This window comes from Aotus nancymaae, unplaced genomic scaffold (genome assembly GCF_030222135.1).
Source record: "Aotus nancymaae isolate 86718 unplaced genomic scaffold, 86718_ANA_hifiasm-v0.15.2.pri h1tg000004l, whole genome shotgun sequence".
Taxonomy (NCBI): domain Eukaryota; kingdom Metazoa; phylum Chordata; class Mammalia; order Primates; family Aotidae; genus Aotus; species Aotus nancymaae.
In genome coordinates this window covers 43756941-43781717 of record NW_026988415.1, presented here as the reverse complement: position 1 = coordinate 43781717, position 24777 = coordinate 43756941, and the positions used below count along the sequence as shown (strand labels likewise).

General features: G+C 40.6%; 2 protein-coding genes and 1 pseudogene across 2 annotated transcripts; all 3 read left to right on the top strand.

The window, feature by feature from the left end:
• Positions 1-1719: 1719 nt before the first annotated feature.
• TCEAL4 (transcription elongation factor A like 4) lies at positions 1720-3707 on the top strand. Its single transcript, XM_012436872.3, has 3 exons — positions 1720-1830; positions 2417-2489; positions 2857-3707. The coding sequence occupies exon 3, from the start codon at positions 2884-2886 to the stop codon at positions 3517-3519; it is 636 nt and encodes a 211-aa protein (XP_012292295.2). The 5' UTR covers positions 1720-1830; positions 2417-2489; positions 2857-2883; the 3' UTR covers positions 3520-3707.
• Positions 3708-14417: 10710 nt separating this feature from the next.
• Positions 14418-14515, top strand: LOC135269422 (small nucleolar RNA U3; annotated as a pseudogene).
• An 8547-nt stretch (positions 14516-23062) lies between these two features.
• Positions 23063-24433, top strand: LOC105707851 (transcription elongation factor A protein-like 3). The gene is given in 4 exon segments (XM_064360181.1): positions 23063-23301; positions 23413-23485; positions 23847-24387; positions 24389-24433. Coding segments are annotated over 4 exon segments (792 nt in total). The 5' UTR covers positions 23063-23153; the 3' UTR covers positions 24419-24433.
• Positions 24434-24777: the final 344 nt, after the last annotated feature.

Sequence of the window (24777 nt, the reverse complement as noted above, 5' to 3'; positions counted from 1 at the left end):
CCCCACACATGTGCCTCTGAGCTTAAAATAAAAGTTGAAGAAAGAAAATTATCGTTGTGGGTAACTATTAGAAGTGGAATTGCTGGCACAAAAGATCAATTTTTTTTTTTTGAGACTTAGTCTCAGTCTGTTGCCCAGGCTAGAGTGCAATGGCGCAATCTCAGCTCACTGCAACCTCCACTTCATGGGTTCAAGTGGAGCGGTTCTCCTGCCTCAGCCTCCCAAGTAGCTGGGATTACAAGTGCCAGTCACCACATCCAGCTAATTTTCATATTTTTAGTAGAGGCTGGGTTTCACCATCTTGGTCAGGCTGATCTCGAATTCCTGACCTGAGGTGATCCAACCCCATCGGCCTCCCAAAGTGTTGGGATTAGAGGTGTAAGCTACCGTGCCCGGCCAACATTTTTATTTTAAAATAATTTACAAAGTTAATCTTCAGAAATTTTTCACCAATATATTCAACAAGAGCAGGGGAGAGTGCATGTGTCCCCAGTCCAACAAATCTGTTACAAATTTTCATGTAATCTAATCTATCAGCATTTGTCTCTTTGTTATATAGCCATTCTGCATATCAATTAGTCAATGACAACGGACAGCAAAGACTACAACGGTGGTTGGTGTGATAGGTTATAGTATATAGCCTAAGAGTGTAGTAGGCTATTCCATATAGGTTTGTATAACTACACCCTACGATGTTCACACCACCACGAAATTGCCTGATGCATTTCTCAGAACATATCCCCGTTATTAAGCAGCATGTGACCATATTTAAAGGCCTTCCACATCAAAAGTTTATGTGGAGATAGATAAACGGAGACTACGCATAAGAGAACAAACAAGTGCTACTTATTCACAGCTTTTTTTATAGCAAGGAAGTCAAGCCTACCATCATTTGAGTCTGGAAGAGATTCAAAGGCAGGCAGGGGAGTGGGAAAGCTTTAGAGTGGAAAATAAAAAAAACCCACAAAGACTTCAAGGATGCTCTGATTGGAGGCTGTTGATGTGAGGAAGCTAGAGGCAGGCCAACTAGAGGCAAACATCCTATGTGATTGAGTAGGGGTTCATATTTGGGGTTTTCTTGTTGGTCATCGGGTAAAAAAAAAAAAAAAGTCCAGAAAGGCCAGCAAATTGACCAAAGTCCTGAAAATTTCTGCAGATGCTATGCTTTGGCTTCTCCAGCTGCTTGCAGCAAAGGCTGTGGATTACAGTTCTATTTTTGAATATGGTCTGGTCATTGTTTCTTGTATATTCAGTTTCTCACTGAAGATAAATTAATTGTTTTTTTAGTTTGGTTCAAATACAACTTTTTAAAATTCATTCTAAAATTTATGTTTGTACATGTCAGGCAAAAGAGACAATTTCATTTATTTTGGAAAAATTTTCCTAAGTTTTTTCAAGTGCAATAATTTATTCTTTATATTGTACTTACGTTCACATTTATATTATTTTATCGGGTGGGTCTACGTTATTTCAATGGAATTTAAGAGCAACATTATCAAGACTCCTCCTCCGGACCGTCCAACTCATTAAAAAAAAAAACTTTCTGATTTTCATTAAAATTCTTTCTTTGATCAGTTTCTCAACAAGAAGAAAAGGGCAAAAGGGCCCAGGGAGGTGAGAAGGTACCTGCTGGAGAGAGATGGTGGGTGGCTGAAAGCGGCTGGGCAGGAGGCGGGGCATGGGGCGGTGGAACTCCATCGCTGCAGCGTTCACGTGATCTGCCCGGGCGCAGATGTAGGCACCGGTCCGAGTGCCTACCCTCTGTCCCGTTGGCTGGGTCCTGTATGCTCCGGTCCCTGGGCTCCTAATTCTTGGTCCAGCTTCTTTCAGGTCAGTGTGTGGGCCTTCCACGCTGCTAGCGGAACATTAGAATGGTGGAAGGGGAACGGGTATCGTAGGGGGAAAGGCTGGGGGTGGGGTCGGGTCGAGGGAATCTGGCCCGAGTGTGGACAGAGATGACGCTGGGAAAACCGCTAAGGGTGGCTGAGGGGGATCAAGCAGCCAGTGGGCAGAGGGTGAAGAAGGCGAGCACCCCCAAGTATCCATGCCCGCTTTCTAGGCACATCCTCTTCTCTGCCCTCCGTCCATTTTGGAGCCGAAGATGGTGGGCTGGGGACGCCCCAGTAGTGAGACAGTGGAAGTAAACCCCTTCTGCCGTTCTGTGCGTAGAGAAAAACTTGACCGCGAAGCTGGGTAGGAGAGTTGCCTCTGAGGAGAAGGACACAGAGGCCCAAATTTAGTTTGAAAAGCATCCTGGTTTGGTGCCCGAGGCCTGGAAAGAAATGGCGGCTGGGGTGCGGGGGAGGTAGGGGAGGAAAACGTTGGGTGAGCAGGGCCTGGACTCAGGAAAGGGATCCGAGTCCCTGTGAGCCCGCTGAGCGCGCAGCCCCTACCCCTGTCTCCTGTCTGTCCGCAGGTCTGCGCGTCTGTTGTTCCCAGCGCTCTGCGAGGCCCAAAGAGGAGGAACAACCTGTCCAGAATCCCCGCAGGTCCGTGAAAGCGGGGTGGGGAGGGGGGGGCTGCATGGACAGGGGCTCACAAGGGTTGAGTGTGGAGGGCCCGGCTATGGCCGAATTGGGGCCCCTGCCCATCCCCCACCCACGTGAACACGCACCTTACCAGGCTGAACCAGTGCAGAGAAGGTGGCAGGGCCTGCCAGGCAATGGCTGGCTCATGTGTGTGGGAGGAGTGGCGGGCTACGTGGTGGGCAGAAGGCCCTCTTGGAGGCACGTCCAGTTTAGGGGAACCCTCACCAGGGATGAGATGCAACTACTGTCCAGACCTGCATTCCACCCCACACCGTCAGTCTCCCATGTCTCCTCTTTGTCTCCTCTTCCCTCCACCCCCATCCCCCAGGAGAGGAAAAGGAGGGGAAATCTCGACATGGAAAAACTCTACAATGAAAATGAAGGAATGCCTTCGAACCAAGGAAAGATGGAAAATGAAGAACAGCCGCAGGACGGGGGAAAGCCAGAAGTAGCTTGTACTCTGGAAGACAAGGATAAGTTAGAAAATGAGAGAAAGGCAGAAAACAAGGGCAAGGCAGGAGATGAGGAAATGTTAAAGGATAAAGAAAAGCCAGAGAGTGAGGAAAAGGCAAAAGAAGAAGTAAAGTCAGAGAAGGAGGGAGAGGCAGAGATGGAGGGAGGATCAGAGAGAGAGAGAAAGCCAGGGAGTGAGGGAGAGCCAGAGAGTCAAACAAGGCCTGCAGGGAAGCGCCCAGCTGAGGATGATGTACCCAGGAAAGCCAAAAGAAAAACTAATAAGGGGCTGGCTTATTACCTCAAGGAGTATAAAGAGGCCATACACGATATGAATTTAAGCAATGAGGACATGATAAGAGAATTTGACAATATGGCTAGGGTGGAGGATGAGAAGAGAAAAAGCAAACAGAAATTGGGGGCGTATTTGTGGATGCAAAGAAATTTACAGGACCCCTTCTACCCTAGAGGTCCAAGGGAGTTCAGGGGTGGCTGCAGGGCCCCACGAAGGGACATTGAAGACATTCCTTATGTGTAATGTCCCTGGCAGGCATATACCAGACCATGTGCTTTAACCTTATGGTAATACTTTAGGCATCCCTCCTGTTACTAGCAGCCTTTTGACCCAACTGCAACGCGGTGTTCTCAGTAGCAAATTTTCATCTGTTACATGGAAAAATGTTTATGGTGCATTGTAAAATTAAAAAACACAACTTGCAGAACCAACTATATGGCATGAGTACATTTTTGTAAAACTACAAGATACTTACCTAGTAATTTATGTATAGAAAACAATACTGAAAGCTGTGTCCACTAAAAGATTAACAGTGGTTATCTGTGGCTGATTTTTTCTGTTCTTTTTTGTTCATCTGTCCCTTTTTCTCTAAAAACGTTTCTTAAGTCAAAAAGATAATGGAAGATAAAACATTGGAAAATGGTGCATAAGCATTCCAACGAACTGCCCAGTGAACTTATAAAGACAGTGGATATACTTAAAATTCTTGTTATCAGGACATAGAATGATAGGTAAAAGTTGCATTACCTCTGGGGCTGGAAGCTGGAGGAGTCAACCCAGTGGTTATTACAGCTCCATTGCTGAAAGGGACAGCCTTGACATCTGAAACGGAGATAAAACTAGCCTAGAGATGTGGAGAAGATCAAGGTATTGAGTGTGTGAACTGTGTTATGCTGGCCCCTACTCTCTCCCTTTGCACTAGCAGAACCAGTACCCAGTCAGATACTTGGGGGAGGGCTGAAGGAGGTCTCACTTGTGCCCAGAAATAAGTCCAGATAGCTGATAGGTGGGTGCCACTCTCCCTGGGTAATGTAGTGTGCCCCTTCTCATGGATCCTGCACCCTCCTAAGGCCCCAGCTGCTGCTGGTGGGCTGAAAATCATGTTAGACTAAGCAACACTATGTCCCAACAGAAAAGTGGAGAATTCCCTCTCTACCTACAATAAAATTATCCTAACCCACATTGGTAGTACACAATTGCCACTTGGGCCTTGATATTTTATAAAGTTTTTACAAAACACTCTTTTCCATGTTTTTTGTTGATTTGTGTGTATTTTTGCATATAGCTGTTTCCACCAGATTTAGATACTGGAGATTGAGCCAGGAGAAAAAGCTGAGTGACCAGATGCTGTGCTGTTCTCATTTGTTAATCTCTAGTCTGCTGACACCTTTTTCTTAGGAGTTGTCTCCCAGGAAATTTCTGTTAAGCCCTGCTTTACCATTTCAACAGACCCATCTACCTATGTGATTTTTTTTCCCCCTGGATCTTGAGTAGCTTTTTATTTGCTTACAGTGTTTTTTTTTTTTTTAATAAACTTTTAGGATGGTTTTAAATTTACAGATTTATTACAAAGATAGTACAGAGTATCCCATAGGCACTGTCCCCTATTATTAACATCTTACATTAGTATGGTACATTTGTCACAATTAACCAATACTGATACACTATTATTAACTAAAGTACATACTTTATTCAGATTTCCCCTAATGTCCTTTTTCTGTCCCAGGATCCCATTCAGGTTACATTTAGTTATCATGTCTCCAACGGCTCCACTTAGCTGTGAGAGTTTCTCAGGTTTTGCCTGTTTTTGATGACCTTGACACTTTTGCGAAGTATTGGTCAGCTATTTTGTATAATGTCTCAAAATGGGTTTGCTTGATTTTTATCTTGTGATCACACAGGCGTTATGTGTTTTGCAAAGAAGACCACAGAGGTAAAATGCCATTCTCATCATATCTTATAAAGGAGACATACCGTCAATATATTTACCACTGTTCTTATCCTTGGTCACCTGACTGAAGTGGTGTTCGTCAGGTGTCTCCAAGGTGAAGTTTTATTTCTCCCTTTCCATACTGTATTCTTTGGAATAAAGTCACTATTGTCAGCCCACACTTAAGGAGTAGGACATTATTACTTCCTTGAAGGCAGACTATTGACAAAAATTACTTGGAATCCTTCTGCAGAGGATATTTGACTCTTCTTTCCCATTTATTTATATATTCAGTTTATTTGTATCAGTGTAGACTCATGACTATTTTATATTTTGGATGAATGCAATACTACTTTACATGCCTTTGCTCAAATTGTTCCAGCTTTGGTCACTGGGAGCTTTCATTTGGCTCCTGTATTCATTTGGCATGCCCCCATTGTTATGTTGTAGATGGGTTTTTTAGTACTTACATTCTGGCACTACAAGATGGCTATAGCTTTATCTTTCTTATTTTTTGCCCAAGTCCTAGAATCAGTCATTTCTCCAAGTCGCCCTGGTATCTTATGTTGGAGAATGGTGTTAGAAAAACAAAATCTGGGTGCTAGACATACTCATTGCTACCGAGATAGCATTACTTCTAGGCCTTCTCAGTTGATATAGCAAAAAGATATATCTGTATAGAATACCTATACATATATAAAGTATTTATAGAAATATAAATATTTCTATATATAACCATTTGTATCTATATAAGGCTAAACATGAATTTATACTGGTGTCTCCAACTACAGTCTATTACTGCATGGATCATTCTAGCCTCCCCTTCCTTATCTGTAACCTTCTACTCCAACTGTGAGAAACCTGTCTCCTACCATCTGCCATCCATTTTATTGTTTATTAATCGTATAAATATATAGTGGTTTCAAAATTGTTAACCTGTACCCCTGTGGATAACAACTTTATCAACTGGAGTGGAGTGCTATGTACAGTTCCTTTTGCCTTTAGTCTTACAGACTCCACTCATTTTCAAATTTACCTATGTCTGTACCTTATCCCCCCATCCCTTTCAGTGAGGTTGTTTCATACATTTGTGATACCTTAAAATTTTTTTGACACATTCTGCATTTTGGGGACTGCTATTTTAATTGTATTTTTAAATTTCAAGTTCCAATTGTTCATTGCTAGTATATAGGAAAGCAACTGACTTTTCTATATTAATCTTGTATCCTGGGACTTTGCACCAGGCGTTTGTCAGTTCTTTGGCAGTCATGTCATCTGCAGATAAAGACAGTTTATTTCTTCCTTTCCAATCTGTATATGTTTTATTTCCCTTTAATTTTTTTTTTTATTTTGTAGAATTGGTCCATTTCATCTATGTTAACAAATTTGTAGGCATAGAGTTGTTCATATTATCTTCTTAATGTCCATGGGATCAATAATGATAACTCCACCTTCATTTCTTTTTTAAAATTTTTTTGTAAAGGCGAGATCTTGCTATGTTGCCCAGGCTGGTCTCAAACTCCTGGGACAAAGCGATCCCCCAGCCTCAGCCTCCCAAAGTGCTGAGATTGCAGGTGTGAGCCACCACACCTGGCCTCATTTCTGATATTCTTAATTTGTCTCCTTTCTTTGTTCTTAGTTAGCCTGACAAGGAATCTGCCAATTTTATTTACTCTTTTTAAAGAACCAGCTTGTGGTTTCATTTATTTCTTCTGTTGTTTTCCTGTTTTCAGTTTCATTGATTTCTTCTCTAATTTTTATTATATCTTTTCTTCTGTTTTCTATAGTCTTAAATTACTCCTCTTTCTCTAGTTTCCTAATGTGAAAGCTTAGATTATTGACTGTAGATTTTTCTTTTCTCACATACGCATTTAAGCTAGAAATTTTTCCCTAAGCACTGCTTTGGAGAATCCCACAAATTTGATATGTTGTATTTTCATTTACTTCAAATATTTTTACATTTCTCTTGAGGATGCTTCTTTGAATTGTGTCATTTAGAAGTATGTTTAATTTCCAGATAGTTGAGTTTTCCATCTACCTTTCTGTTACTGATTTCTTGTTTAATTTTATTGAGAGCGTACTTGTGATTTCTATCATTTGCTATATCATATTTTCCCACAAATTTGATATGTTATATTTTCATTTAGTTCAAAATATTTTTGCATTTCTCTTGAGAGTTCTTCTTTGAGTTGTGGTATTTAGAAATATGTTTAATTTCCAGATATGTTTTCCATCTATCTTTCTCTTACTGATTTTTAGTTTAATTTTGTTGAGAGCATACTTAAGATTTCTGTTATTTTTAGTTTGTCATGGTGTCTTTTATGAACCATAATATGTTCTCTCTTGGTGAATTTTCTATGTGAGCTTGAAAAATAAATGATGTTCTGCTGTTGGGCATGTACTGTAAATTAGACCAAGTGTCATTTAGCTAAAGCTGATTAGTATTGCCTTTCAGATCAGCTATATCCATACTGATTTTCTGCCTGCTTAATCTATCAATTACTGACTGGAAGGAGGGGTTATTGAAGTCTGCAACTCTAATAATGGATTTTTGTCTATTCTCCTTTCATTTCTATTAGTGTTTGCCTTACATATGTTGACACTCTATTGTTAGGTACATAAATAATTATAATTTTTATGTGTTGGAGAATTGTTCCCTTTATTATTATGTAATGCCCCTTTTTATCTCTGGTATTGTCTTTGTTCTGAAGTCAGCTCTGTCTAAAATTATATAGCTACTCCAGCTTTCTTTTCATTAATGTAGTATATCTTTCTCCATTGCTTTATGTTTCACCTCTCAGTCCTATGTTTAAACTGGACTTTTTGTAGACAACATGTAGTTGGGGTTTTTTTTTTCTTTTTCGTTAAGATAGGGCCTCATTCTGTCACCCAGGCTGGAGTGAGATAGGGTATCATTCTGTCACCCAGGTTGGAGTGCAAGTGGCATGATCATGGCTCACTGCAACCTCAGCCTCCTGGGCTCAATCAAGCCTCCCATCCCAGCCTCATGAGTAGCTGAGACCATAGACACATGCCACTATAGACCTGGAAAATTTTTATATTTTTTGTAGAGATGGGGTTTCACCATGTTTCCCAGGCTGTTCGCAAACTCCTGGGCTGAAATGATCTGCTCACTTCAGCCTCCCAAAGTGCTAGGATTATGGGCATAAGCCACCGTGCTGGGCCTAGTTGGGTTTTTTTAATTCATTCTGACAAATTCTGTCTTCAGTGGATGTAGTTTGACCACTCACATTTAGAGTGTTTCTTGATAATTTGGATTAATATCAACCATGTTTATAACTGTTTTTTGTTTGTTGTCTGAGGTTTCTTTTTCTGCCTTCTCTGGTTTTAATTATTTTACATGATTTCATTTTGCCTCCTCTCTTAGTGTATCAGTTATACTTTTGTAAACAACTTTTAGTGATTTCTCTCGTTTACTATATATTTTAACCAATCTAAGTCCACTTTCAAGTAACATTCTTCTGCTTAACTTGTATGTAGTGTATATACCTTAATGCAGAGCATTTGTCACTCATTTCAATTACTCATACACTATAATAACTTAGTACATTGTTGCTATTATTTCTTTAGACTGTTATCTTTTAGATCAATTAAGAATAAGAAAAATAAATATTTTACTTTACTTTCATTTATTTCATTTCTAATCCTTTTTCATTCTTTATGTAGATCTAAGTTGCCTGAAGAAAATCTTTTAACATTTCTTAAAGGGCAGGTTTGCTGGTGCTGAATTCCATCAGTTTTTGTTTGTCTGAGAAAGTATTTTATTTCTCCTTCACAATCCTTCACTTTTGAGGATAATTTTGCTGGATATAGAATTTTAGGCTGGGCATGGTGGCACACAACTCTAATCCCAGCACTATGGGAGGCCAAAGCAGGTGGATCACTTGAGCTCAGCAGATTGAGACCAGCCTGGGCAACATGTAGAAACTGTCTTTACAAAAAAATACAAAAATTAGCCTGGCATGGTGACATGTGCCTGTAATCCCAGCTACTCAGGAGGTGAAGGTTGGAGGATCACTTGAGCCCAAGGAGGTCGAGGCTGCAGTGAGTCATGATTGTACCACTGCACTCTAGCCTGAGCCAGAGTGAGACCCCGTGACCCCATCTCAGGGAAAAAAAAAAAAAAAGAATTTTAGGTTGGTGGTTTTTTTCTTTCAACACTTTAAATATTTCACTTCACTCTCTTCTTGCTTGCATGGTTTCTGATGACAATTCCGCTGCAGTTCTTTTTGTTGTTCTTCCACAGGTAAGGTGTTTTTTTCCCCTCTAGTTTCTTTCATTATTTTCTCTGTTTTTGGTTTTATGCAGTTTGAATATTATATGCCTAGGTGTAGTGGTGGTTTTTCTGGTATTTATTCTGCCCGTTGTCCACTAAACTTCTTGGATGTATTGTTTGGTGTCTATTAATTTTGGAAAGGTATCTGCCATTATTACTTCAAATATTTCTTCTGCTTTATTCTCTGTTCCTTCGTTTGGTATTCCAGTTTAGCATATGCTACTTGTCTTGAAATTGTCCCACAGTTCTTGGATATTCTGTTCTGTTTTATTTTTTACTCTTTTTTTTTAATTTGAATTTCAGTTTGAAAGGTTTCTACTGACCATTGATCTTTTTTCTCAGCTGTGTCCAGTCGATTGATTAACCCATCAAAAGCATTCCTTGTTTCTGTTAGTTTTCTTTTTAATTTTTAGTATTTTCTCTTGAATATTTATTGACATTTCCATCTCTCTAGCTACATTACTCATCTATTCTGACATGTTGTCTACTTTTTCCATTAGTGCCCTTAACGTATTGATCATAGTTATTTTATTATTTATTTTATTTTTTAGAGACAAGATATTGCTCTGCTGCCCAGGCTAGCATGTGGTGTCATGATCATAGCTCACTGCAGCCTCAAACTCCTGGGCTCAAACAATCCTTCTTCTTCAGCGTACCAAGTAGCTAGGACTACAGGCATGCACCACCACGCCCAGCTAATTCTTTTCTTAAGAAACGAGGTCTTGCTCTGTTGCCCAGGCTGTTCTTGAACTCCTGGCCTCAAGTGATTCTCCCATAACTGCTAGAATTACAGGCACGAGCCACCAAATCCATTCTGATCATAGTTATTTTAAATTCCTTATTTTATAATTTCAAAAACTGTATCATATCTGAGTCTGGTTCTGAAGCTTGCTGTGTTTCTTCAGACATTTTTTTTCCTCTTCCCTTTTGCTGTCTTGTAATTTTTTGTTAAAAACCAGACATACTAGGCCAGGCATGGTGGCTCACGCCTATAATCCCAGCACTTTGGGAGGTCGAGGTGGGCGAACCACAAGGTCAGGAGTTCAAGACCAGACTGGCCAACATGGTGAAACCCCATCTCTACTAAAAAATACAAAAATTTTAGCTGGGCATGGTGGCTCGTGCCTGTAATCCCAGCTACTTGGGAGGCTAAGGTAAGAGAATTGCTTGAACCGGGACCCAGGAGGCGGAGGTTGCAGTGAACCAAGATCATGCCATTGCACTCCAGCCTGGGCTAGAGTGAGACTTGATCTCAAAAACAAACAAACAAACAAGCAAACAAACAAAACCAACATACTATATCGGTAATTAATAGGAACTGAGGTAAGTAGGCCTCTAGTGTAAGGAGCTGTGTTAATCTGGCTAGGAGTTGTGCTTTGATTAATGTTTGCTATTGCTATAGGTGCTAGAGTCACCAAATTTCTCAGTGTTCTTATTTTTGTCTCCCCTCTGGACTTTGGGCTTACCAGAGACTCTGGTTTTGTAGCTCTTTCCATTGTAATTTACTGTTATACTAAAGCCCTGATGGTGTAGTGATAAGACATTGGGGACAGGGAGTATTCTATAATCTTTCAATTAAATCTCCATCTTTTAGTGGACCTATGTCTCTGGCCTGGGACCTTCGCAAGTATTTCTTTTTGTATAGTGTGGATCCTCCCCTTAGATGACACAAGAAGTGTAAAAGATGATGGAGCTGAGTAATCACTGTTTCCCCACAGCTCTGAGACAGAACTCTGGTAAAATCTTTCCCCCTAGAGAGTAGACATTTGTTATGAAAAAAAGCTCTGAGATATGGAGAGCAGGGCCCTCCTATATTACACAGGCCAGTCACTGAGTTTACTGGGAATAGCTGCAAGTTCACAGACTTAGGTTCCAGGACTAGCTGTCCTTTTGTCTTCAAAATGGAGCACAAAGTAGCTGACTCCTGCCCATCCCCACACATACAACTCACAGGATGATAATACAGATATGAGAGATGCAGCCTAGCAGAGTATCTTAAGATCATGGACTATTGGGGTCATGAGTTCCAGTCCCATCCCTACCACTTACTATCAGCTCTTGGATCTTGGAACCATCTTTCGACCACTCCAAATCTCAATTATCCCATGTTTACAGTGCATTTGATGACTCTCCTTTCACTTGGCCCTCTAGTTATATTGGGCCAAAAGTATGCCCCTCATAGAGCCTGAATTCTCTAGCACCAAATCAAATTCTCTTAGTACAAAATGCCAGGAGGAATGATGTGAGAAAAGGGCAAAAATATTCCCAAATATGAAAATTTTCTAGTTTTCTTTTTGCTACTATTGATTTCTGCATAAGTGTATTGAGGGTCAGAGAACATGTGTATAACTGCAATCCTTTTGTATTTATTGAGACATCTTTATGACCTAATAGTCAATATTTGTAAAAATGTTTCATGCCTACATTTACTGGGTTCAGAGTTCTGTGTATGTCCTTCAGAAAAGTTTGTCAAATTGTCCCAAACTTCTTTATCATTTCTGAATTTTTAACTGTTTGCTCTATCAGTTATTGATAACAGTTGAAACTTAACGTATTAAGTTTCTCATTATGGTTGTGAATTTGTTTCTCCTGTAGTTCTGCCATTTTAACATTTGATGAAAGATAGCACACATATAGAGTCACACACATACACAAAATATAGAGCTAAATTGTTTATTACACAAAGAAAAACTGGGTAATCACTACTCGTGTCAAGAAATAGAATACTGATAGCATTCCAGAAATGCCACCGATATCCCCTCCAGTCATCCCCCCTTTCCTTCCCACTAGAGTTAATAATGATCCTGAAATTTATGGTAACCATTTCCTTGTTTTTCTTTATATTTTACATCCTAAGTAGTATAGTTTAGAATGCTGCCTATTTTGTGAACTGTATATAAATGGAAGTATACAGCATGTATTTTTTATGGCTGACATATTTTATTCAATACTATATACACAATGAAACTGAATGTTTATGTCCTTCCCCAAAAAAATTATATGTTGAAATCCAAACTTCTAAGGTGATTGTATTAGGACCTGGGGCCACTGGAAGAGAGTGCCTTTATGAAAGAGACCCCAGAGAGCTCCCTCACTCTTCTACCATGTGAGGTTACACTGAAAAACAGCCATATATGAGGAAGAGGGCCCTCACCAGACACTGAATCTGCTATCACCTGGATCCTGTACTTCCCAGCCTCCAGAACTATGAGAAATAAATTTTTTTTAATAAGCCATAGTATTTTGTTACAGTAGCCTGACCAAAATCATTATGTTTATGGTATGAATCCATGTTTTTATGTTTAGATGTAATTAATTTATTTGCACTGATGTGTAGTATACTATTATTGAATATATCACAGTTTATGCTATTGTTTTGTTCTTTATATAAATTTAGGTTATTTCCAGCTTTTCAATATATATAATGCAGCTATGAAAATTCTTGTATATACTTCTTGGTGTACCCATACACACATTTCTGTTGGGTAGCTATCTGTGAGGAGAATTGCATGCTCAACTGTAATATATGATGCCAAACTTCCAAACTGGTTGTATCAGTTTACACTTCCATCAGTAGCGATAAGAGTTCTTGTTGCTCTACATCACCACCATTGATTGCTATTATCTGCCTTTTTTATTTCATTGATAACTAATGAAGTTGAGCACACTTTCTTTTTTTGGACAATTTAGGTATCCTCTTTTACAAAGTGGTTGTATTATTCCCATTCTACTATTGGCTTATGTATCTTTTTTGCATTAATTTGTAGGATTTTAAAAATATCTTCTGCGTCTGAGCCCTTTGTCAGTGAAATGTATTGCAAATAGCTCACCAACTCTGTGGTATGTCTTTTTACTCTCTTTGTGGTGTCATTTGACTAATGGAATGTCTTAATTTCAATGAAATGATAGTTAACAGTTTTTTCCTTTATGATGAGTACTGTTGTGTCCGGTTTAAAAAGTCTGTGCCTACATCATAGTTATAAAGATATTCTACATTATTTTCTAGAAGGTAGATGTATGATTGAACATAAATTAGTTTTTGTTTATTGCATTAGGGTTTTTCAGAGAAACAGAACTATTCTATAGCAAATATATATAGCATATATATTGCATACACACACACACACACACATATACACACACACAGACTACATATATATATGGATTGAGAGAGAGAGAGATTGATTATAAGGAAATGGCTCATGTGATTATAGAGGCTGAGAAGTCCCAAGATCTATAGTCAGCAAGTTTGAGACAGGCTCAAGACCCAAGGACAGTTGGTTTTTCTGTTCAAGTTTGAAGTCAAGAAAAGACCAATGTCCCATTTCAAACAGTCAGACAGAAGTTCCCTCTTACTCAGCCTTTGTGTTCTATTCAGGTCTTCAATTGGTTGGATGAGGCCCACCAAGTTAGGAAGAGCAATTTGTTTTATTCTGTCTACCAATTCAAATGTTAATCTCATCCAGAAATACCCCAGGATAACATTTGAACAAATGTCTAGGCATTCTGTGGCCCAGTCAAGTTAACACATAAAATTAACCATCACATGTTTAATGTGAGGTAGGGGTCAATATTTACATTTTCCATACTCATATGCAGTTCATTCAGTGTCGTTTGATAAAAATTATCCTTTCCTCAATGCTTAACCATGCACGTGTATTGTAAATCGGCAATCCATAATGCATGGGTCTGTTTCTGGGGTCTCTCTTTGATTCTTTTGGTCTCTTTGGCTATCATTGGATTTACATCATACTATATTACTATGACTTTATAATATGTCCCAATATTTAGACTTTATAATAAGTTTGGTATTTAGACGATAGAGCAAAGTCCTCCAGATTGGTATTTTTTCAATAATGTGTAAGTTATTCTTGACTTTTAGCATTTGTATATAATCTTTAGAATCAGCTTGTGAAGACTATACTTTCAGGGATCATTTCTATAGTTTGTTACTAGAGAAGTTTCTCTGAATGTGTAGAGCACCGAAACGATGAGTTCGCGTCCTTTGTAGGGACATGGATGAACCTGGAAACCATCATTCTCAGCAAACTGACACAAGAACACAAAATCAAACATCGCATGTTCTCACTCATAGACGGGTGTTGAACAATGGGAACACATGGACACAGGGAGGGGAGCACTATACACTGGAGTCTGTTCGGGGGAGTGGGGGGGACAGCGGGGGGTGGGGAGTTGGGGAGAGATAGCATGGGGAGAAATGCCACATATAGGTGAAGGGGAAGAAGGCAGCAAATCACACTGCCACGTATGCACCTATGCAACAATCTTGCATGTTTTTCACATGTACCCCAAAACCTAAAATGCAATAAAAAAAAAAAGAAACATGATGACCAGAATGTCAAAGGGTTGAGCATGTCTTATGTGTTTTAAAACTAGATTCATCACTAGAACTGTTGCCAAAAGAAGGCACATTGACAATAATGAATTTAAGATCTGTCAAAACACAAGTGATAGAAATTCATCTTCACATTTTAAATGCTCTTATTAGGAACTTTTATTTTTCCCAAATGAAACATGGTTTTACATCTTTATAGCTGTTCCAACTTTTAAAATTATCCAGAATGTTCCTGAATTTAACAGGTTTTAATTTCTAAGTTACTCTCTACCTTTCCATGTATTGCAACCTGGAAGCAAATATGAAATCCATGAATACACAGTAATATTTTCAGCTATTTATTTGTTTACTGACTAACTTGTTCTCTCATTGGTAACATATTAAAGTAATATATTTAAAAATACTTGTACAGCTTGGTAAATGAATGAGTATGAATATATCTGACCCCAGGGATATTCTTACAAATGTCCAGTAGGCTAGGAATAAATACACTGACAGAAAAGTATGCTGGTATAATTTATCTGGTTATGATTTATTACAACCTTCTTGTCTGGATTAATTATTGTGTGAACAAATTTTAAAATGTCACATAAGTAATGCGTCATGATGAACCCGTATAATTAAAATGTGGTTTACCAGTTAAAAAAAAAAAAAAGAATCAGCTTGTCAAGTTCCATGAAAGAAGGGAAGAAGGGAAGGAGAGAATGAGGGAGGAGTTTTGTTTAGGACTGCATTGTAATTATAGTTCAGTTAGGAGAGTATTGACATCCTCCTAACACTGAGTCTTCCAACCCATGACCATGGTATATATTCCATTTATTTATTTAATGATCTCAGTAACATTCATCATGTATTGGATTTAAAACTTCCATTTTATAACTGGTTTTTGCTGATTAAGAAATGCAATTGAATTTTATATATTATCATATCCAGAACATTTGATGAACTCATTTATTCATTCCAAAATTTTTATATATGGACTTTTTTAGATTTCCTAAATTACAGTCATGTTGTCTGTGCAAGACAGTTTGATTTCTTCCTTTCTAATTCTCTATCTTTTCTTTCTTCTTCCCTTCCTTCCTTCCTTTTGCCTTCCTGCCTTCATCTTTTTTCTTTCACTGGCCTAGGACCTCCAGTCAAATTTTAAAAGATCTGGGGCTTCTTTATCTTATTTTCAACTTCAAAGAGAAAGCTGTCTATACTCATCATTGTATTTTATGTTTGCAATATGTATTTTATAAACATATTCTAACAAATCAAGGAAGTCTCCTTCCATCTCTTCCCTTTTAATAAAGGCTTCTATTATAAATACATTCTGATTATTAGTAAATGCTTTTTCTTCATCTATTAAAATAATTATATGATTGTTACACTTTATTTTCTTAATGTGGTGAATCACATTAATTGATTTCAAATATTATACCAATCTTTCATTTCTGGAATACCTTAACTTGTGTGTGACATATTATTATTCTCATATCTGGTCAGATTTTTCCTTGTTTAAATTTTTTTTTCAGTTATGTCAGTTTTTTAGATTGGCCTATATTTTTCTTTTCCCATAATGACCTTGTTGGGTTTTGATATTAGGTTATACCAAATCTTAAAATTACTTGCAGAGTACTCTCTCTTTTTTTAATTCTCTGGAAGATTGTGTTAGATGGATATTTTCTTCACTAGTGAAGTTATCTGGGCCTAAAATTTTCTTGGTCAGAAACATTTTGGAAGATTTTAAATATGGATTTTATGTATTTATTACTTATTAATTTATGTTGAAATCTTCAAGATGACATTTTATTTATCTGAATCCACTAAGTATTGTGGTTTAACAATCTGTACCTGATAAATCAAATAATTCAAATCATTTTGATCTGTTTGTGCTGCCTGGCTTTTTTTTTTTTTTTTCCATGAGACAGAGTCTTGCCCAGGCTGAAGTGCAGTGGCACGATCTCAGCTCACTGCAACCTCTGCCTCCTGGGTTCAGGCAATTCCACTGCCTCAGCCTCCCGAGTAGCTGGAATTACAGGCGTGTGCCACCATGTCCGGCTAATATTTTTGTATTTTTAGTAGAGACAGGGTTTCACCATGTTGATCAGGCTGGTCTCAAACTCCTGACCTTGTGATCCGCCTGCCTCGGCCTCCCAAAGGGCTGGGATTAGAGGTGTGAGCCACCACACCCAGCCTTGTTGTTTCTATTTCTTACTCACAATGTATTTTTTCTTCATGCACCTGGTTATCTTTGTGCATGGATATTGTATTTGAGCAATTGTTTGTTGTAATAATTTAAGGCCTAAGATGATAAAATCTTAGTCTAGAAAAGATTTTATTTGCATTGTTCAGGCCCATAAGAGTACTTCTCGTCTGTTACCACCATAATTTTTGTTCAGAGCTTAAAGTTCATTAGTCCACCCAGATGATGCAAAGCCAAGCTACAAGACTTTGTAAGGACTAGTATATTTTTGGTTTACAATTAACCTGAAGGTACAAACATTTGAGGTTCCCAGTATAATATTGGTGATGGTTTGTCAGGAAACCCTCCACCCCTTTTGATGGGTCTTGGACTCTAATTTCTGTTACTATAGTGCCTTGAAAATGCCATATGTTCCAAGCAGTTTAGCACAGGCTTATTATTCAACCACAGATGTCTTCAATAAAACTATAGTTCTAAGACCTAGGCTTACCTCTCTGGATGCTTGTGTTCTCTTGTAGTATAACCTAGTAATTCCTCACAATTGTATTAAGTCTGTAGCCTTTCAGAAATCTGACTTTTTGTAGGATGCAAAGATGAATATGGCACAGTCTCCATCTTTGGGGGTCTTAGAGGGGGATATAGAGATGGAAAGAGCCAATTACTAAATCTAATGAGTGTTAACGAAGGGGAAATAACGGTGCTAAAAGAACAGAGAAGGGATCTAGACTTGAGGGTTCAGGGATGGCTCTTCTTTCAGAATATGATTAATTTCTTTTAATATCAAAAGCCCATTAAATAGAAGAGGAGTTAATAAAACCTCTACTCCAAGCTTTGTGCATACAGAAAGCCAGTTCAGCTTGTGAGCCAATTGGAAAACAGCTTCTTCTGAGACTGAGATTTTCTGAGCAAATCACCATGTGTCAGCATAGGGACCACAGAAGCAGGACAAGATCACATCTGATCTCCTGCATCTGGCCATCTCCCTGTGAGCTATCACAACTCTCCCAGTTCGTGCATGAACACACACACACACACACACACACACACACACACGGAAAGGTACGAGGATATAAGGTACAAAAACCTTTGTTAAGGGCAACATGAGGGGTAGAGATCCTACGTGTAGCTGCAACAGGAGAGGGAAAGATCACTTCCAGCTAGGGTGGCTTCAGAGGCTGAGTGATAAGGGTTGGGCCTCTAAGAATGAGCAGGACCAGGACCTCTAGGGGGAATAAGAGGGCAGTTGGCAGGAAGAAAATGATGCATAAGGACAATGAGACGGAAGAATAAGGCATACTTGGGGCACAGTGTGTGAGGGCAGAGAAGTGCATGACTAGGTTGGGAATGTGTGTCCTGGGGCTCAATTCTGATGGATGCTGAATGCCAGGATGAAGAGTGCAGGATTTACTCTGTGGGTGGTGGGTTTACATCAGGGCCTTCAAGCAGGAGAATGGCAGTTAAAAGCAGGGAAGAGTAAAGTTTAATTTGATGGTAATGTGCAAGGTTTATCTGAAGGAAGGGGCAGGGCTGGAACCAAGAAAACTAAAGAAGGGATTATTCTAAGAGTTCTGATGAGAAATGATGAGGCTCTAAGGTAGTGGCAGATTCAGGAGATAACAGTGAAGCAGGAAGGAGGGCTTTCTGTCGGTGGAAAAGGGAGAAATCAGATGAAACCTTGATTTCAAGTTGGGGTGACCTGATCATTTAATAAAGATAGGCCAGTATGATTAATGTAAGGCCAGGAACTATAGTCAAACAGCTGGGTTTTCCCTCCCTACCTCCTTCTAGGTCCCGCCCATTGTCTGAGGCCCAAGTCAAGGTCGTTTTCCTCCCTGAAGCTTTCTCTGTTTATTTCCAGCAAACCTGGCCATTGCCTTCTCTGAACTCCTATTGGCCCAACAGTCCACCTATTCCTTTAGCTCTTTCTCCAAGTGGCCTCATGTGAATGGGCTTTCTACCCACCCAAAAAGCATATCATTCACCAAGGTGAAAAATCTTCCTCCTCTGATACCTAGCCCTTTTCACTTAAAGAACACAGTAAAGTGCTAGACATCTGTAGGTCCCTGAGAAATAACTATTGACTCATCAGTGATCACAGGGAAGGACGTTGAGTAGAGAAAATGGGAGATAACACAGAGACATATTAAGATAGTAGTCCTCATTTTAATACCTAGGTTGGTTCTCAGGCTTGGCAGTAACCAGCTGGTGTAACCTTGAACAGTTTACTTAAACCTCTCTGAGCCTTCGATTTATCATTCATCTAATGGGGCAAAGACTACTCACAGGCTGTTGAGAGGGTACTTGGGATGCCCCATTGTCCTACAGAAAGCAGCTATCCCCGTGTGGAGTACATGGCAGGCACTCAGTAATAGTGAGGTTCCCAAACGTCTCTGGAGGAAAGTATTGTTTCCTTGTGGTTGGCCTTTGTCTCCCTCATCCTGACATACCCCAGTAGATATACAAGAAGTAATTATGATTGCCTTTTATTGAGTGCCCAAGATGTGAAGATCTTGGTGTGTAACAGAGGTGATGTCAGCACATTGGGAGTGACTTACCCAAGGACACACAGTAGTGATGATTCTGTCTCTGGGGACTCAAGAGAGATCTCCTGACTCCTGATTCCAGTTTTCTGTTCAGACAGAAGAGGCGTCCACAGTGCCGCATGTTTCTGTGTCTCATATACTTGTGCTTCCCAGATGTTTATCTAGAAGTTAAAATACTGGGGCAGAAGAGCAACTGACAGTGCAGTGTGTTTTTTTCTCCTATCCCACAATCTATTGATCTGATATTGCTGAAGCTCATATAGTACATATAATTCCTCTTATTACATTTCCAAATTATGCTTCTGATAGCTATGCAAATTTTTATTCAAAATCACATCTTTTATGGGAGGTTGAAGGAACTATTTGTTGAAGGTCTCCTATGTGCTAAACACTTTATATAGCCATTTTTATTTAGAATTTACAATAATCCAGATATGAGAAATGTTACTCCCATTTTCTAGAAGAGAGAACTAAAGCTCACAGAGTTTTAGGAACTTTTCTAGGTTGACACAACTAGTAAGTAGCAAAACTGGTATTTTAGCTCTTGATCACCACAGTAAGTAATTAAACTGGTTGCTATAGTATATGTTATATAGTGACCATGTGATGTCATGCACATAAAGGAATTTAACAATACCTATTGATGAGGATGATAATAAACATGAAATAATCTCTCTTGGGTTTAGACACCTGGGTTGTGGTGTTCATATGAATTTAGTTAGAGCAAAAAGTCAATGTATTGTACTCACCAAAGCCTAGGCCAGCTTTGGCACTAGGTTGAAATGCTACCTAATCCGTATATTAAAAGCTCATTAAAACCCAGGTGTGTAGAAGAGCATTCTTGTCTTTTCCTCACTAAATTTCTATTATTGCACCTGTGTCATATTGTTTTGATTATTATGAACTCTCATATGTTAAACAACTAGAACCCCTTTATCATAATTTCTATTAATTTCTTGCCTATCCTTTTCCATTTAATTTTTTTCAAGAGACCTTTGAAAGTAAATCTGCCAAACTTCCAAATGCCAGCATGGTAGGGGGCAGGAGTGATAAAATTCATAGCTTTACAAGACTAAATCATCCCATCCAAGAATCTGGCATCCTAGTTGTGTCAATATCCAACAGGCACATTCCTTTTCAATTATTTCAAAATTCAGAATTTACTTTAGATCTTCAATAACTGCTAAAAGTTGATCTGAAAATAATTAGGCTAAAGACCAAGGCCCTTTTTAACCTGGCTTTTGGAGTAGTTTCTGTATAAGAGGTAATTGGTGACCAACCTACTTCAAGGACTGTAATGAAAGTGAAACAGAAAAAGGCATTGGGGCAATATAATATATAATATTTTGGAATATATGAAAGGAGAGCAAGACTTGAGGTAGCAAAACCAGAAAGGGATCTTTCACCATAGGAGTTAGGAGTCATTTGCCTAAAAAAAGGTAGCAAGAGTGGAGATGGAAGAAAAGTGGAAAGATCCAAAGATATTTAGAAGAGAAGGTCAAGATTACTTGGTGGCAGGAAGAAGGAATCAGGGATGATTCCCAGATTTCTTGCTTGAGCAACAGTGTGTGTTCTGGAGCCATCTATTAAGAGAAATGAGGGAGGAGTTTTGTGTGTGGAAAAGACCAAGGAAGGATGGCAAAATCACTTGGGACATATTGCATTTGAGGTCCTTCAGGGACACTCAGGTGGATATATCTAATTGTTGGTTAAAACGGATCTGAATCAAGTTTATACCAAAGTTCACACAGAAAAATAAACATACAAGAATATATAGGAAAAAGAGAGTCTACTGAGGGGCCCTAGCTCTACCAGATATATGAAATTATATATATATATATATATATATATATCTCCTCTATAATTCAACTGGTATATGAATAGCAAACAGATCAATGAAATAGAATAGAAACCCCAGAAAGTTTTCCAAGTACTTATGAAAATTTGATATGTAATAAAGGCGGAATCTCAAATCCCTGAAGCAAAGATGGGCTTTTTGATGCCAGAACAACTGAGAAGCCAATTGGAAAAAGAAAACAAAAGATCCGTCAATACTTTATGCCATACACAAATATAAACTCTAAATGTAAACAAATAAAACCATATGAATACTAGAAGAAAACATAGGTGAATGCTTCTTGGACCTTATGTAGGAAAAGATTTCTTAACTGTGAATCAAAATTTAGAGGCAATAAAAGTTTTATAAATTTGACTACATTTTATAATGCATGGCAGAAAAACACCATAAACAAAGCTAAAAAGCAACTGACAAACTGGAGAGAAAATTGCAACATATGTAACAGATAAAGGCCTAATTGAGTTAATGTATTAAGAGAACTTGAAAATTGAGATGAGGACTAACAATCCACTAGAAAAATGTGGAAAAGGCATGAAACGACAATTCACGAAGAAAGATACTTAAATTGTCCTTAGAAATAAGGCAAAATAAAATGCCATTGCGATATTACTTCTCAACTATCATATTAATGAACATTTAAAAGTATGTCATATGTTGGGAAGCGTGTTGGGAAACAAAACACTCCCCTATATTACTGGTGGGAAAGCAAAAATAGTCTGAGATTCTGGGGAGGGAATAGCCTAGAGTTACACATCTGGGAGTTACCGGTGTTTGCAGGAAATGAATGAGATCAAACAGGGAGAGACAATCTGAGGACAGAGGAGAGAGGAGGCCCAGGACAGAACCCCAGGAACACCGCCACTCAAGGTGGCAGCTCAGCTTCCTGGCAGGCACCACCACCCCAGCTTCTCTGGAGTCAGGCAGAGACGGTTTTGAAAGCGGGCTCTGGAGTTCTGGGGCTGAGCGCTCTTGGCAAAGTCGGGTACCCTCTCTGATCAGCTGTCACACCTGGCGATAATGGGCATCAGAGAGAGATACCCTGCGAGGATGCTGTGAGATGCGCAGGTAAAGCACTTGGAGTCAGAACGCCACCCCCTCTTCCTCTTGTCGGTGACCCCCCTTTGCTACACAAACACACCCGATCCCGACCGTCCCCAGCCTCACGGTCCCTTGGGGATGGATGGTGAGGTGGGTCAGCCAAGGGGGGGGGATGAGCTCGGGTGACGCGGAGCTCACGTGACCCGCTGGGCGCCTACGTGGGCACCAGCCCCCGCGCCCGCCCGCCTGCCTGCCCAGCGGTCCGGTCCCGGCGCCCGCGCAGAACCAGCTGTCTGAGCTGCCAGGGCGGCGGGGGACTAGCGAGCGGGCTTCAGCTAGCTGGAGGAGGCACAGGTCTGTCCCGGGTCCCGGCAGGTCAGTGTGAAGGTGGGCGCTGCCTGCGGACCCGGGGAAGGGGCGGAGGTGGCTGGCAGTAGTAATGGGGAGGAGGTGGAGAAGGGATCCGGGAGATGGGTGAGTAGAGTGATGCGGAGCGGGCGGGGGCGGGGGCGGGGGCGGGGGAGCCTGGCCCGCCTTCTGGACGACCCCCTGCACTGACCCCTCCATCCATTTTAGTGCTGGAAATGGGGGTTAGAAGGAGCGACCCCGCAGTGCGACAGTGAAACGTAGATATTCTGAAAATAACTCTCTCTCATAATCTGCTCCCATGGAAACACCTGACCTCCGCAAAAACAGGGTGGCGCTGGGACAGGTTGCCTCCGGGGGAAGAGGACACAGAGACAAACGCAGTTTGGAAAGCGTGCGGGTTTGGTGCCCGAGGCCTGGAAAGAAATGGCGGCTGGGGTGCGGGGGAGGTAGGGGAGGAAAACGTTGGGTGAGCAGGGCCTGGACTCAGGAAAGGGATCCGAGTCCCTTTGAGCCCGCTGAGCGCGCAGCCCCTACCCCTGTCTCCTGTCTGTCCGCAGGTCTGCGTGTCTGTTGTTCGCAGCGCTCTGCGAGGCCCAAAGAGGAGGAACAACCTGTCCAGAATCCCCGCAGGTCCGTGAAAGCGGGGTGGGGAGGGGGGGCTGCATGGACAGGGGCCCACAAGGGTTGAGAGTGTGGGGCCGAGTTGGGGCCCCTGCCCATCCCCCTACCCACATGAACACGCACCTTACCAGGCTGAACCAGTGCAGAGAAGGTGGCAGGGTCTGCCAGGCAATGGCTGGCTTACTTGTGTGGGAGGAGTGGCGGGCTACGTGGTGGGCAGAAGGCCCTCTTGGAGGCCCAGCCAGCTTAGTGGAACCCTCACTACGGGTGAGATGCAAGTACTATCCAGACCTGCATTCCACCCCACACCGTCAGTCTCCCATGTCTCTTCTTTGTCTCTTCTTCCCTCCACTCCCATCTCCCAGGACAGGAAAAGGAGAAATCTTGACATGGAAAAACTCTACAATAAGAATGAAGGAAACCTGGAAAACGAGGGAAAGCCAGAAGATGAAGTAGAGCCTGATGATGAAGGAAAGTCAGACGAGGAAGAAAAGCCGGACGTGGAGGGGAAGACAGAATGCGAGGGAAAGCGAGAGGATGAGGGAGAGCCAGGTGATGAGGGACAACTGGAAGATGAGGGAAACCAGGAAAAGCAGGGCAAGTCCGAAGGTGAGGGCAAGCCACAAGGCGAGGGCAAACCAACCTCCCAGGCAAAGCCAGAGAGCCAGCCGCGGGCCGCCGAAAAGCGCCCGGCTGAAGATTATGTGCCCCGGAAAGCAAAAAGAAAAACGGACAGGGGGACGGACGATTCCCCCAAGGACTCTCAGGAGGACTTTCAGGGAAGGCATCTGAGCAGTGAGGAGATGATGAGAGAATGTGGAGATGTGTCAAGGGCTCAGGAGGAGCTAAGGAAGAAACAGAAAATGGGTGGTTTTCATTGGATGCAAAGAGATGTACAGGATCCATTCGCCCCAAGGGGCCAACGGGGTGTCAGGGGAATGAGGGGTGGAGGTAGGGGCCAGAGGGGCTTACATGATATTCCATACGTTTAATGCCTTTGACCTTCCATTCTGACTTCTCTGATGAGAATATTGCCGGCCCTGCTTTTCCTGGTAGATACTTGCCAGGCCCTGTGCTTTAACCTTAAGCTGATACTTTGCTTTAGATGTCAATCTTGTTACCAGCAGCCTTTTGACCCAACTACAGCGCTCTATATTTTAGTACAGGATTTTCACCCATGTGCATGGAAAAGATGTTCAAGGTACATTGTAAAAAAAAAAAATAAAAAAACAGTTTGCAGAACCGCATATACAGTATTAGCCCGTTTTTTATAAAAGTGTAAATGTTTGCATAATGCATTT

Bases quoted from the DNA above. Each gene is read 5' to 3' on its own strand.
- TCEAL4 (XM_012436872.3), top strand. From the start codon at position 2,884: ATGGAAAAACTCTACAATGAAAATGAAGGAATGCCTTCGAACCAAGGA.